This window comes from Euwallacea fornicatus, chromosome 7, assembly GCF_040115645.1.
Source record: "Euwallacea fornicatus isolate EFF26 chromosome 7, ASM4011564v1, whole genome shotgun sequence".
NCBI classification, from domain to species: Eukaryota; Metazoa; Arthropoda; class Insecta; order Coleoptera; family Curculionidae; genus Euwallacea; species Euwallacea fornicatus.
The window spans coordinates 4,568,637-4,584,553 of NC_089547.1; the positions used below are offsets into that span (position 1 = coordinate 4,568,637).

Sequence of the window (15,917 nt, forward strand, 5' to 3'; positions counted from 1 at the left end):
CTCAAAGACTTAAATAAGAAACTCCGTGAAATATATTATTAAAAACTTAAAATTTATTAAATAAAAACTTAGTTTATTCGACAAATTTTTCTACCTTACAACTAAATTCAGACTCAACAAACAACTTATCAACTTTTTTTTATTAAAAAAAGTGTTGTACTTATCACAAAGGTCAAAAAGTAAAACCTAGTGGGGCACGCTGACTTGCCACACCCTGATGATGTTATCGGAGTAGCCGGCGAACAAAGTTTGACCGTCAGTGGACCAAGCGAGCGACAGACACTGCGGGGGCTCCGCCTTTGAGCCTTGAGATTGCGAAATCACTTCAGGCCTCAATTCTTCCACCATTTCTTTACTTTCCAAGTCCCAAATTTTGATGGAGGGACCGTAGGCAGCACACAACCAATATCTGAAGCAAACAAAAAAGTTTCTAATAAACCTGAAATTGACAAAAAACCGTAATACATTTCGAACGAGTCTTGTCAGTCCCATATCCGCATGAACCCTTTCATGGTACTCAAGGGGTTAAAATTTGTTTCATCATGTCACCCAAATATATTATTGTAACATGTGAAAAAAGTAATAAATACCTGTTTGGTGAGAAACACAGGGCAGTAATAATGTCATTGTGATCCAAAGTGTGCAAGTGTTTGCCATCATTCAAGTCCCACAGCATAGCTTTACAGTCCTTGCCCCCAGATGCGCACAAGGAACCATCAGGAGACACGGTGACAGTATTCAAATATCCGGCATGCCCAGAGTGGTTAATCTTTAGACGGCAATTGGTCAGATTCCACACTTTAACCATCCGATCCCAACCAGCGGAGACAATGATGGGGTTAGCGTGATTTGGCGAAAAACGGACGCATGATACCTGCCAGAACACAAAATTTGTCAATAATACACAAAATAGAACAAAACGTCTTTAAGAGCATTGTGGGAAAAACCTAACTTCGCATTTTGACAAAGTATTGATTCAAAATGTGACCTTTCAGTTTAAAAGTGACTGAATTGTTTTAATTGTGCTGAATCATTTTGGTAAACTTAAGTAGTTGGGTGCCTCAAGTTCCTACCACGATTCAAAATTTAATTTACTTCCTTACAAACAAATATTCCATTGTTTTGGTAAAACTTGCATAGCCAGGAAGAATTTTTTTACCGAATCTAATATAAAAAAAAAATTATTCACCCAATCAGAGTGTCCTTCTTCCTGAATAGTGTATTTGCACTCAGCTAAAGTATTCCACAACTTGATTGTTTTGTCCCTGGATCCCGAAACGATTTGACGATTGTCCACAGAGAACGCTACACTCAGAACATCCTAAAGAAAGAAATTAAAATTGAAATCAACTACCAAAGATCATTACTACTTCTGCTAAAGAAAGCTATAAAAAATGTTTAATTTCAGATTGAGGATGAAAACCAGGTTTGAAGTTTCCTCCGCACCCAGAAATTGACTTGCTTTCCTTCCCTGCAACAACCAACATGACTTTTAAACATCAAGCTGGTGCTTTTAAAGGAAGGCACTAATGAAATAAAACTTCTGCAGCATTTTCTTCTTGGTCAGTACTTACATTTCAATAAGTTTCATCCCAAAGGATTCTTCTGACGCTGTAGTAGACCCAATACAATTAAAAACAAAAAATCTTCTAGCTGTGGTTAAATGGGTTATTAATATTTTTTTATGTTGGAGGGTTAATCTCCCATTAAGTAAGGTAGAATCAGAAAAGAACAACTTTGTGGCGAGTTTTACTTAATAGGAGCTCCCTCGATTATTATGGGAATAAACGGTTAAATATGGATCAAACCTTGGTATGGTCTTCAAATCTCCTGGTGGTTTTTCCAGCAGCCAAATCCCAAAGCCGGAGGGTCTTGTCCCAAGAGCCAGAAAGGGCGTAATTACCATCACTGGAAAGGACCACGTCGGAGATGAAATGCGAGTGCCCATGAAGACGCTTTTGGGGTACTCCATACTGAGTGTCATCACGGTTTAGTTTCCATACGATCAAAGTTTTGTCTGTAAACGAAGAAATATGGTCCTTAAAGGGTGAAGGCGTTATTTAATAATCTAAAGAGAGCTAATTTAAGGCTAGGAAGCACGTAATTTCAAAGATGATTGCAGATTCATTGAGGAGCGTCCAACGAATAACCTCAAAAAAAAAACAAAGAACTAATTACCTCTGGATGAAGACAAAATCATGTCCGGGTACTTGGGGTTGGTAGCAATTTGGGTTACCCATCCATTGTGTCCCAAAAGGGTGCCTTTAAGTTGCAGAGTTTCGGTCATTTTTCCTGAAAAACTCGAGATAAAAGTTGCAGAAGATGCGAACCCTCCAACGACCAAAACCAGAAAGATAAAGTGGGCTTCAACGATATATCGGGGGAAGTCGCAATGTCACGTGGAGACAATTGACAATTGACATATGATTTATTGTATTATGTTATTGGAAATATGGCAACGTCGTCTACGATCAGCTTTTAATACGAACAATATTCCGACAGATACTCCAGATATAACGAATAAACTGAATGATTTAATAAGCAAATTTTCATTTTTAAATAATTAAACCAATATATTGAATCGAAACTCTGCCAATTAAGATTCTTGTGCCATAAGCTACGTGAAGTGACTCGTTCCTATAAATATTTACGAGAAAAAATAGCGATCGATATTTGACACCGCAACATTGCCATATCTCCAATTTAACGACGAATTTTTCAATAATGGCCTGGTGTCAAATCTGTCAACTAAAGTTACTATAACTGACACTGACAATTCTCAAAACAGTTCAATTGGATGTTCGTTTAATCCAAGTTTGTTGTTCCTAAGTTAGTAATTTAGTTAAAAGCCTTAAATTCGTATTGGTTTATTAAACATAGTCCTTCATTTCAGATACCAAGATGTCAGGAGGACACGAAGACCCACCAGAGGCAGCAAAATTGACTGGCCTTTCCAAACATTTCAACAGCATTACCCTTAGAGGACGGGCTAATGTAAGTCCTTGTATTGCATAACCAATTTTCTTATTTCTTTCTTTTTCAATTCCAAAATGATTTTAAATTCTAGTAAAATTAACATTATTTTTCGAATTAGGTCGCAATGGCCACGTACGCTTCCCTGGCAGTCTTGGGGTTCTACTTGTACTTGAAGCCGAAAAAGGCTCCAGCTAGTTAAATGTTAAGGATGAACTTTTTTTTGTTAGAATCATTTAAGATTCAAATTTTGTTGATAAGTTTATAATGTGCTATAAATCACCTGTAGAGAGTCTGAAAGTAGATTATGGTGTGCTATTTCCTTCCCTAAGCCCGGAAACACGGTTACCTAACTATGTGTGTGTACTGAGCAGTTGTACTTGCATGAGCGTGTCTTTGAGTCGTTCGCAACGTAACATCGCTACTTTACTTTATATTTATATAAGCGTAGGGCAGCACTTTGGTTGAATACTCAATAAACCACTATTGGCTGAAGTCTGAATAAATGGGTATAATAATTTCTTAAACTAATTGAGGTCTTGAAAACACGTTTGTTGCCATCTAGCGGCGCTCGTCTCAAATTTGTCTTCCCAAGAAGCACACGAGGCGCAAACCTATGATGGGGTATCGTTAAGTTGCAGAAGCTAGGTATAGGTGGTGACACGTACTACGCGAATTTGGAGTTTTCGCATTTGTTTTGCAATTTTTAATTTTTACCTTTACGCGGGTTACAGGAAATGAACAGCATCTAACGTGTATTTATTGAATCCTTTTACCCTATTTCGTGCAACAAAATGAACGAAACTTGTCCGGTCGTGGAGCTTTGTTCTAAAATAGGGCGCCAGACACCGACGAGCGCCAACATCGCGGTATTTCTTCGGACGAATTCGTAAAGTGGATAATCACGATTGAACGCGTTTGAAATCTTTATTGCGAAAATTGAAATCTGCGATATTCAAAGGGCGACGATTCCTTAAAAAAAACTGTTCAACCTTTGGCACATGTTACGAAATAAACAAAAGGCATTCGACACGCGCTTTCTCACTTTTCCGCATAAAAACCGCGAAAAACCCGTGGGGCGCGCTAAAAATACTCCCAACACACACCGTCACGATCCCGAGCAAAACGGTGGTCGCGAAATAGCCGCCTGCTTCTCACACTGAACTCCAGCTTCGTCCAAATCGTGCGCGCAATATTCCCAAAAAAACAACCGCTCTTATTCTTCATCGTTCGTTTCTTCTTTCGTTGTTACAACGACGACGCGATATTCAAAACATTCTTCCCGATCGGCCCTAGCGCCGGCCGCGACCCAGCGGGGCATTCACTTGTTTCCACCAAACACCGCTTCGTTTCTTTTTTTCTTCGTGCTCTTCGCGGCCTTCTTCGACGGTTGAAGCAACGGCGGCCGTTCTTCGTTCGCGTCGCGTCAGTTTCGGGCCACGAACGAAAAACAAAAGGTGCAAAGCGGTCTAAAATCCGGTAGGCGTCGAACAAGGTATATCGGCTGAAGTTACGCAAAAATAGTTCGAGTATTTTTCAGTTTAGTGAAGAGATCTCGAGGTCCCGAGGTGGTGCAACCTTCGGCGAGCTCTTCGGGGTGGATTGTGCATTGTTGTATGGTGAAAGTGGGCCTGAAATAATACGGTGCGGGGAGAATTATGTGAAGAAGTTGATGGCGAGTGAAGCCGACGCTCGTAGAGGCCAGGAGACCGCGAGGAATGTGATAAGGTTGGTACGAAGATTACTCTCCTATTGCTGATGGTGATTAAGGCCCCTGGCTAATTGAGTCACTTTAAATTCCCCGCTGGTGGAGCGGAGAAGATTGGCTCGAATGTGCATCCGTGCGGAGCGTCTCAAATTTTATTGTGTTTCCTAGGCAGGAGTTTCCAAAACCGCACTCGGGCAACTCTCGTACCTCGGTCGGTTCTGAGCCAAAGGAGGTTTTGTAAATTCGTCATTTGGAATAGCGAAAATTTCGCGCAATTGCACCGTCGGCCAACAAGGTTGCGAAAATCGCTACGCCTGCGCGAACGTCGAATTTTCACACGTGCAATTGTAGAATTTGAGGCACCCTGTACTCCGAAACGACTCGGTATTATGTTGATTCACTCGGTGGACTTCTTGGAGCAACACAAAAGTTGCCGTTTCCCATAGAGGTTATTTCAGGCTAGTCAATCACCATTTTGGAGCGGGCACATCACTTCGGGTATCACGCGAAACTCTCCAAAAACCTTGTCCTTGGTCAACATTCGGAAATATCTGACAGCCATTCCTAATCTTGTAATTCTACCACAATCTCGAAAAACAAATACCAACTTCTCGTTTTAAACAAAAAGAGAAAACGGTATTAGCTCCTGCCTTCGGAGGCCATTAAAAACGTACACGTTATTATTCTCCAATTCGACATACACGCTTTCCACTTCGAAGAGCGCCTCCAAATTATTGGTTACAAAAACAATACAAATTGCATCTCCGTTGGATTAGTTCTAGTTTTTATGAAGTACGCCTTCTTAAAACTCAAATAAATCATTGGCCGTATACGTGTAATTAACAATCCCAGAGAAGGCTTTCGAGAGGTTCCATTAGGGCGTCACTGGCTCTTCTGGGGGCGTCTATGAATGAGGGTTTCCGGTTTCAATGGCGATGTAAACAAATTCCAACCAAATCGAGAAATATTAATCCCCTTATTGGGCATGTAATTTGTAATCAAGTGTCTCATTAATTCCGACTGTTCCATGTAAGTGCCCTCTCGGTCGCAACTGGTGATTTAAACTCAATTTTTCGAAACATCCTCATTTTCTTCTTTAACGCCTCGAAGCCAACCTTTCTTAATCGCTATAATTCCATTTATTGCCAATTATCCTAATAATTGTAATTTCGCGATTACACTTCATATACTGGTATCACGTAACGAAGACCCATTTGCTAAGTATGTTGTAAGTCGGACGCTTAATAACATGGAGTACGCTCATGCGGAGGCGAATTTTTCGTTTCTCACACGTGTCATTTCTCTCGTGGTTTTAACAAATATATAATGTAGCCAGCGGAATATTAATTAAATTTTCTACATTATGTGTGCTCATAAAGAAGGAGACAAACACATCAGCACTAACAAGCTTTCACTGGCACAAAGTCGTCGTCTTCCACTCTTCTTAACACGGCATTGGGCATTTAATTAAGGCGCAACGGCGGCCGATATCACCCTGTGTATGTTCGTTAAAACACGCAATCCGGGTCTTAAAATGATACGAATATACGTTTATGTCTCTTTTAGGGAAAAACTTTACGGGTCGGCCTTTTATGTTTATTCAAATTTATTCAAGAGGTTCATCTGAGACCGGGAGATAACTCGAAAACACGAAACCCGTTTAACTTCAAGAGTTATGTTTTAATTTGTTTTCGGGCCTTAAAGCGCCGATTGGTTGGTTCAGTTTATAGGTTACGCAATGGGCCGTGATAGGCGAAAAGAAAACAACCAAACGCCGCATTTCCGGCAGGGGCATGCAGGGTGACGTCAGAAGGTACATTTTAAAGGGCCACGTTCAGGCCGTGAGACGAAACGCAACGACTGCCGATCGCACTGGTCCATAACTGGGTGTACCACAGCCACCCTGACATCTTACGTTTCGCGTTAGTGCCGACTGCGCCGGCGAGTGACGCAGCTCTGGCGACAAAATGACGTCATAAGCTGGCAAATGTTCTCCACATCCAGACCTTCCTGATCGTCAGTCAGTCGCGCTCTTCTGGTCTAAATCAACTTGGCGAAGGATGTTATCCGTAATTCGGGCACATCGAACGCGTCATGGCTGCTAAGAAGGAATCGGCGATGGACCGGAGGTCTAGTGGGAGCCTTCGCAGGGCTTTGAAGGCTGAACAGACACGGGTATCTCCTGAGAATCAAGGACAGGTGGAGAAAAGTTCTCGTGCCAGCATTGTAGGAGTGCGTGCAGGAGGCGGGCATGTGTCTTAGGGTTTTCGGAGGAGGCTTTCTCCTCCGGGAGGGACTCCAATAAGATAGGATGCTCTTGTTCGTGAGAGAACAGGCTGTTTCGGGGCAGGGGCTCCATATAGAGTATTTTCGAAGGGCCTATTCGCACGGCTTCTTCGCGACTACTGTCGCCGGTCAGCCGAGACATCGAAAACGCTTCTTTTTTTTTTTTATTAAATTTTTTTTTGTTTTTTTTTTGTTGAGCAAACCGATGACTCTTACACGTTCTGCGAACCGACACGCAAATACCCGTCATATGCCGCTGCACACAATTCAGCTCCGAGAGGCTCTTTGTTTGTCAAAAGCACCAAGACAGATGAACCGAAAGAAGCAACTTTGGCTCTATTTTTAGAGTTCCGTTCGGATAAACATGCAGTTTGGTTGTTTTCACAAGACACCGATTTTAGGTCATTACCACCTCCCGCAGCGCGCGTATACTACACCTGATGATTTTTCTCTTGAATTCCCGAGAAGTTGACCGATTGTTGTTGATCCGATTAATCCGATGAGCCGATGATCGCTCCAAATTTTGACGTCATCGAAATCTGGATTGCAGGAGAAAAACCGAGTCAAACCCGGGGGCGGGAAGGGGGAGGGGGGAGGGGGAGGAGGAGGTGGGGGGATTGTCGCGCTGTGCGCTGACTAATCCGATTATTTTTATTGCGAAGCGTCATTGTAATTTTCAGTGTTTATTGCCCCGAATATGTGATTTGTGCCTCGGGACGCGTTGCCAAACGAATTTAAAACGGCGATCTATGTTGGAAACGATTTTTCAACTTTAACATCTGGATTTTTTTTTTCAGGACGCTCATTTACACATAAATTACTTCCTGTAAAACTGCAAGGAAGTAAATTTAACATCCGGAGGATTTACATTAACACTGCCAACTTCGGAAATTGATTTCGCATAACTTCCTGCCCGCAGGGCGGCCAGATGGGTCAGTCCGCATGGAAACGCTATCAGTTTGCTTATTGGCATTTCTAATGTTTAATGCATCGAACTGCAATTCATAATAACGAATAGGTGCGTGGACGTTAGAAACACTTGCTTTCTCCTTAATTAATCATATCTAAGTCTTCAAATGTGAGCAAGAGGAAAGATAATTAAACAACCCGTTTTCAACCTTCATCGACCGTTACCTCACCTTCGATTGGCCGGCGGTGTCAAAAATCAGGGTTTTACGCGAACACCAAATATTTACCAGCTAATCGTCAAATTTTCCTTATTAATCCGTCGTCGGAAATTCCCGTTCGAATGGGGCCAAAGTTCCTGCGAAGTGCGTATATTTGGGTCGGCCGGAGACTCCCAGAAAACTCCCGGTCGAATCGGACCGAATCGCTCAGAATTCGGCGTCGGCCCGAAAACTCAGTTTCTTGCGCGAGTAAAATTTGCGTGCGGGAAACGCGACTCGCTCATAAATACCCCGTTGAAGACAATCCGACAGAGATCAGTGAGCAGAGCGAAATGGGCGGTTCGGAGATAGATCTGCGAGAAGTCTAGGGAAATCTGGGATCTCAAAAGCACTAAGTGGCGAACGGAGATATGTGGGAGCACCGCTCGTCCCGATACCGATCCCATCTGGTCAGCGTCTCCGTCCCGAAGTGACTACCTAAACAGCCCTACACGGACAATCGGAGGGGAACCCCAAACGGGCTCGCCATTTCTCAGACGGACCTCAATCATTTCGCGTCTTTCCCTATATTGGCAACTTTCGAAATCCTTTTCAAACCCGAAAAACGAGTTTATTCGAAAACGCATCGAAACATCCGTTCGTAACGAGTCATATAAATCAACAAAACACCACTTAAGGCGGTTTTTTCACTCCGGCTAATTTACCCGCCGACATGTCTGTGGTTGGTTGCGGTTTGCTAAACCAACAACGTTGGTCTGTCGACGGTTATGGTCCAGATAGCCCAGAAACGAACGCAACTAGCACGGCCTTAGGCTGGTTATGGGCAATTTCACGATCAAAGTTGTAAAATAAGATTGTAATTTATCCGCGTTTATGGAGGTCTATAAATTCCCACTATATGAATCTCGGAATGAGGGATTGGAATGTGCTAAAGGGTCATAAACATAATCTATTCGATGTGGACATCTGACCACGAGACCACTACCATGTCGAAACACCTGAATGTATCTAGTTTTTTTTTGTCTGAAAAATGGTCGCCGTCAATCGATCTGCATAAAATCGTATACAAGCAGGCCATATAAATCGCCGGAGACCGCTTTTCAACGTTTAATACGTTTAATTATAGGTTTTATGGGAAAAATGGCCGATATAACCATTTCATACTGAATTAAATCGCTTATAACAACAATTACGGGACGTTAAGGACGTATCGAAATTGCCGCGCGGTCCACTCTTTTTCCATTTTTCGATCGAAATTGCCCGATTCTGTTTGGATAATCACGAAGAGGATGCGTCTGGGACTTTAGAGCTTGATTTGTGTATTTTCATTCGGATATTACCTCGACAACAGCTAATCGCCACCAGTTGATCGATTATGAACTACAACGTAATTAGTACGGGAAAGTGACTATTATTGATGGTAATGGGTGCTTCATCAATTGCGCCTCCAACACGGAGAATTTGCCATTAATTCTATAGGTATTATGATTAGTCTCTCCGCCGCGGTAAAAACCCATAGGGCAGGAGTCTCTTCAAGGTTCGGCCACGCGGGCTCTAGTGCGATAATTTGCAGTGTCACGTAATGCCCATTTAATAAATTCGCAGCGGGAAGATGGTGCCCGGATACAGGGTACCGGGGATTCGGAAGTTCGTCGCCCGAGAGCGAAAAATTTTCAGGGTTCGGTCGACGTGACCCCCAACCCCCCCCCCCCCTCCCCCCGCCACTTCGTGTTTCATACGTTTTAACGCGAAACTGAACTTTTGCGATCGGTCACAAATCGACTGCGACCAGCAGCAGAACAGCAAACGAGTTTGCATAATGAACCTTTCCCTGTCATCGGGCAAAAACAAACAGCAATTTAAAAACCACACAAAACGGTTTTTGCTGCCGCCTGCCTGGCATATGCTCAACTCGACGCGAACATTCGCAATGTTGCACCGTGAATAATTATAGAAATCCATGTAAATTCCTTCACGCTAAGCTGATGAAGAATTTAGCATCGGCTATTGTTTTGCCCCCCTCGGTTCGAACGTCCGCCGTCCGGACCGGCACGGTTGCGATTCGGGCCGGAATATCTTCGGGCGCATCCGCCATTTTGTTAGGATCGGGAACGTTCCCGCTTCCACTTAATAGGTGAGCGTTCAAACAAACAGTGCGTTTCGATTCCGAACCACGCGTTTTTAGCGGTAAATAAACAGACGGTGTGTTGTTGATGTTGGAAATATTTGCAACAGTTAAAGCTATAAAGTCAAAAAAGCGTCGTTGAAAGGCCTCATTTGAAAACGCGTAGTATTAGAATTAGGCAACATCTGTTGTGCCGAGGTAAAAATAGAGTCGCCTCGGTTTTTTGGTCTAAATTAACTGCTATTTTATTGTCCTTAAAACTTCCCAAATATTCCTGCTATACGCCCGCCAGATGCAGGTCTTTGTCACTGATATTTTTGTTGGAGTAACACCAGGCTTGAAATTGTATTACACACATGCCGTAGACTTGTCCTTATAAGGCTGCTAATCATTGTTTTGCGCCTAGCTGGTTTGCTAAATGAGCCCCGGTACAATGGCTACTTTACGGGAGATAAGCTCCAAAAACCGCTTTAAACGAGACTTAACACACCGTTACATCATAAATACATAAATAATTCCATCCATATAATAAAGTTAGAGAGATATCGATTTCCACAACGATTACGAATGCGCCTCTGACTTATTTAAATCGCGCCCGTATATTTTTCTAATTAACGTGATTGATACATTGTCGACAGCCGAGATTATGCGCAATTAGTTTTTTTGATTACGAAGGGCGTTGTGCATAAATACGGCGGTAATGGTCAGTTATTCTTCGGCATTAATCAAGCTTTCTAATGGGAAATTATCCGGTGATTAGCCCGGTTTTTTCCTTACCTGGATTTCCTGGCGAGAGGGTCTAGAGGTGTCCACGAAAAGCCGTGGCCAGGAGGCCCGTCCGCGCCGCGTCTCGCCGTGGCCGACTCGCTCGTTCTTCACGTCGACAACGTAATTAATTCTTTCTATTTTGACAAATAACGTCACAGTTTTCTCAATCGAAACCAGTGGCTCAACGGGCGTCATTTCGTAACTTGTTACTCAGCTCACGAATCGGACCAGTAGCGACAATACAGGCATTGGAACCTTGACGGATCAAGCCTTGCTTATCCTTTTCTCGAATAACGATGCCGACGTTACGCATAGGCGATAGGGGGTCGGTTTTTGGAAGGTCCGTTTTATCAATTTCTCAACTTTGAAGTTGTTTTGTCAACGCTTCATGCAAATTGTCCTTTAAATGGCCGTCGCCCGTTCCGGCCCAGGCCGGTCCACCCAGTGCCGAAGAGGGGACTTAATCAAATTAATTACTTTCTAATTAATACAATTAGGCGGGAATTACCACAATTGCGACATCGACTACTATCTAATCCCACTTGAGTAAAACTCGCCTTTGGTAAAAAGTGAAACACGCACTCGTTCCATTTCAATAATCACCATTTTTATTTAAAACAACACTGATTTTGTTACCTCGTGGGCTGCAGGCAAAACTGAATTGTTCAATCAGCGAATCAGGGTTCGTTTCTGACATCGTTCCGCTTTGAAACTGGAAAAAATCGCCTGAAAAAGATTAAAAAAAAAAAAAAATTAAGGCGCCATTTCGAAATTCATTCGCGTTATTGCGATTTTATGGGCGAAAAAGCTTTAAGGCGACTTAAACGTAATTTGCCCCGAACAGTACCTGATCTCGCAAATAGCTGGCAAATGCTAGGGTAAATACCGATTTAACTTCACAGGTTCCACACACTCGATTGGAGATCGGGGGTTAAACGCCCAAGAGCGATAATAAATAAACTCTCCAAGGAATCACTGCAGCGCCTTGCTATCCACGGTGGAAAAGGGACTTTGAGGGTCATTTTGGCGCGTTTCGCCGCTAAAAGTTAATGGAAATCCATTATTACCCCACTTCAGTGCTGTTCAAACGCCAAAGTATGTCGCCAACTTTGAGCCAATCGAATTCGTTATTACATGCGACTTCGCTTTCTAGCTGTAGTGCTTCGAGAAAGACCCGTATAACGAAAGCTCAAACTTTACTAAACAGATCTACACGCTTATCGAACTTTCGAGCATTCACGACTGGCGAACCATCGATGAAGTGTTAAAACGTCGAATTTGGGACACCTGGTGCATATCCGTGCGGGCCAACCTTCCTCAAATTTGAATTTTTTTACATATCCGCCTTGAAGCTACAGTTAACGTGCGTCAGCATTAGTTTAAACTTGACAATAATGCTGCGGGGCTCAGTTTGAAAACGAGCTTCGTCGAAAAGCTCAATTAATTTTCCCGAATTATTTCACAACGAAAACGTCAGCGGCGTAAAACCGCCTTAAGAAGTGTTTGTCGACAAATTCCACCTACTGATTCTGGATAATAAATTTATTTATTTATTTATTCACGTTCTTGACAGAGCCGGTTTCCACGATTCTGTTTAACAAGAAGTCTGCAACGCATTTATGTCAGGCATTTTTCATCTGGATGGTTATTGTTAAACATGCCACCAGCGGCACGTCGGTGTGGACCCTCACAAGTGCGACACTGATTACGTGTAGTCACAATAGTTGTTCGGGCGTGTGCTGGTCGGCCCGGCATAAGGGACCAGAAGTACGTACCGTCCCTCTGGTGGTTAGATAGACCGGACGATCGCATTTGCACCAACCCTCGATTCGCGATCTCAGTCCGTTTGGTTGATTGGTCAAGCTGCGTGCCAAACACTATCGATAAATAAAAGCGAAAATGCGGTAAAGACGGCAACGAGGCATTGTTACGACGCAAGCCGTATCAGCTCAGTCCCTGAAAAGGGTGTCTGACGTCATACATAAACACGAATGATTCCAAGGCGGATGGCGCGGTTGCCACGTTGGCTCGTATCTAACGAGCCGCAGAATTCGTCGACGCGTGGAGGGTTGAAAGATGACGATTGTAGCTGAGCAGGCTTCAACTGGTTCAAAATTCTAACGTTGTCGGATGTAAACACGGCCAATAGGTTTTGCGATGCACGGTGGGTTGCCCACCTTTCAGGACTTCTACATGGCGATCACCGAGATCTTTATAACAAATTGATTTTTCATTCTGAAAGTCCGCGATGCTCATGTGTGTAGTGACATGTATGTGAGCCATGAATGTATTATTAATTAACACATGGTTTGCCTTAGACAGCAACTTCGTTTCAGAACTGGTGTGACAAGTTAATCGCACATGAATACGAATTCATAAAACTATGCTGAATGATTGATAAGGGTTTATTGCCTCCGATGGCCCCCAGGTTAGCTCCAACTCGCCTCAGAAGACTTCGAACGCCCTTACTTTGGCTCTGCTTTCATTTTAATATATATGTATATATATATATATATATATATATATATTTTAAGTTGTCTGAGGAACGTCAGAGATCGAGATTTTCTTACGACGTCATCCTGTACAGAAAGCGAAAAAACGTGCCGCGGCACTGAAACAAGTTAATCTTCTTTCCAGATGCGTGTTAGAAGCCGGCGGGACAATAACAACACTCACATGCCCATGGCTGGCCATTAAACGTGTAAATTAATATCGCCATACCCATACACCCGTACCATAAGTGTATTATACTATTTTTGTTTGCCAAACAATAGCAGGCGATATTTCGTTTTGTATTGTATGCAAATAGGCTCGATACAGGGTGTAGCCCGACGGGTTTTGGCGGCGGCTGGTTTATTGAGTGTTTTCAATTGTCGGACGATCATGGTTAGATGATAGCGAAGCCAGCCAGCGGATTCGTATATTCTCGAAATTATACTTTCCAGCGGAACAAAAGGCTCATCACCAACGTTATTTATTTCCCTAAAATTGCAGAACTAATAATCATAATCTCATTACTTGGGACCAGAAACGAGGAACCGCAGATGGCCCCTCGAAAGCGATGGGAACGTCAAGTTACTTTAGAGGTTTCGGCCGGAACTATTGACAGATCTAAAGCTTATAGATTCCTATCTTAATAACAGCAAAGTTATTAAAGAAGAATAAAAAAGGAGCTGTAATGTAAACAATTTTAATCGCGGTTTGTTTAATCGATTTTCGGTGAAAGCCGAGCTTGAACATTAGCGCACATCAACAACATTCTATCTGGACTGAGGACAACATCATCTGGTAGATGACGATGGTCGGGAAATTGACTCAAAGTGGATATACCGCGTGACATAGAAAAGAGCACACCCCATAAAAATGCTTTTATTTAATTGAGTTTCGCTACGCACGTTCGCATATGGGAACGCAGAAAACGATTAAATTTCCCGCCATCTTCGTCAATAAATTCGCGGGTTATCAAGAATTTTCCGTTTTTTTTGTTATTTTTTTTTTAAATTGCAATAAAATATCAATAATATGGCCGCGAAATAACATTTATTGGTGTACGGTGTGCTTAGAAAGTGCTTTTAGATTAATCAAATATGCCTATAAAAACGAGAAATTTCCATCAATTGAGCGAGCTTGGGAGAGATCGAATTTATGAGTGTACGAGGGGCCGGTCATTCAGGGAAATCGCCACTAGAACGAACCGTAGTGCGAACGCTACAGTGAGATGTTGTCGGGCATGGTTTCAAGAAGACCAAACAGGTACTGGACGAGCCCGAAGAACTACAGAACGCCAAGATGGCCGCCTTCGAATTACGGCCCTAAGAGATGAGTTCGCCTCGTCGAGGAAGCTGACGGAGCGGTGATTCGCTGAGAATGGAGGGCCCGTTGGAATTCGAACCATTTATCGCCGGATAAGATGTTTTAGACCAATTCCCTACCATCCCATCGTGTTTTACCCCTCACCTTAAATCATCGTCAAAATCGACTGCAGTTGTGCAGAGAACTGATACACTGAAATCTGGAGAGGGATAGTGACGAATCCGGATTCTGTTTGGGCATGCCTGATGGCCGGGCAAGAGTAAGAAGAGGACGGGGTGAAAGAGGGGATCCTCAGTTTACCATACAGAGGCACGTCCGTCAGACTGTTGGGGTGCTATTGCGTGTGGTAGCGGGTCCCCTCCATCAGAGGCCTTGCGACAGCCCAACGATGCATCCAAAAAGTCTTGGAAGCACATCTCGTGGCTTATGTGAAAATCCTCGTTAATCCAGTTCTTCAGCAAGACAATGCACGACCACATGTGGCCAGACGGACTTGTTTCAACAAAAAGCAATCAATTTGCTGCCTTGGCCACCTCGCGCTCCAGACCTCTCACCAATTGAACACGTGCGGGATATTGCAGATAGGAGGATGCACAATTTACCCCATCCCCTAGCAACTCTAGCGGCGCCACGTCGTGCTGTCCAGTTAGCCTGGAACGAGGTCTCCCAAGGGGACGTCGATCACCTCATTAGATCCGTGCCTAGGCGTGCACAGGAATGTATGGGACACCACGGAGGACCGACAAATTATTAATTTTCTTTTGGTTTTTAACAATTAAATTTGTCGATTTGTTAACGAAGCATTTGTTTTGGAGCTAGAGACACGCGTGCCAAAAATTATTCGAATAAAGCCGTTTCTACGGGGTGTTCCCTTTTCTACGTCACGCAGTTGATTTTAGGCGATTTAAAATGCATTCGTTTTCGTACACGTCATTTGGGTGTGTAGTAGCACTTGACTTAGTTTTTAAGGTCAACCCTGCCTAGTGTCCCAGATAGGGACAATAAAATATACGGACTAATAATAAGCGGAGGCGTGACCGTTCTCGACCGCCTTGCCACGTCAAATGAATTTTCCTCAATTTTCGTCGTTAAAAAGCGTGTAATTTGCACTGGGTGT

At 43.2% G+C, this 15,917-nt stretch overlaps 2 protein-coding genes and 1 long non-coding RNA gene across 3 annotated transcripts in view; 1 reads left to right on the top strand and 2 right to left on the bottom strand.

The window, feature by feature from the left end:
* Positions 1–121: 121 nt before the first annotated feature.
* Positions 122–2,363, bottom strand: Rack1 (Receptor of activated protein kinase C 1). Its single transcript, XM_066283711.1, has 5 exons — positions 2,179–2,363; positions 1,809–2,017; positions 1,190–1,321; positions 591–874; positions 122–409 (listed from the first exon to the last, which is right to left on the bottom strand). The coding sequence occupies exons 1-5, from the start codon at positions 2,285–2,287 to the stop codon at positions 187–189; spliced, it is 957 nt and encodes a 318-aa protein (XP_066139808.1). The 5' UTR covers positions 2,288–2,363; the 3' UTR covers positions 122–186.
* Positions 2,364–3,974: 1,611 nt separating this feature from the next.
* dgo (diego) overlaps positions 3,975–15,917 on the top strand; it is a 34,922-nt gene continuing 22,979 nt past the window's right edge. Inside the window, exons 1-2 of the mRNA XM_066283993.1 lie at positions 3,975–4,452; positions 4,498–4,701. The gene's annotated coding sequence lies outside the window, so the exon portion shown is untranslated. The remainder of the gene's footprint in view (positions 4,453–4,497; positions 4,702–15,917) is intronic.
* Positions 11,573–13,104, bottom strand: LOC136340181 (uncharacterized). The gene is made up of 2 exons (XR_010732270.1): positions 11,835–13,104; positions 11,573–11,713 (listed from the first exon to the last, which is right to left on the bottom strand). It is a non-coding gene; the product is annotated as an uncharacterized lncRNA (long non-coding RNA).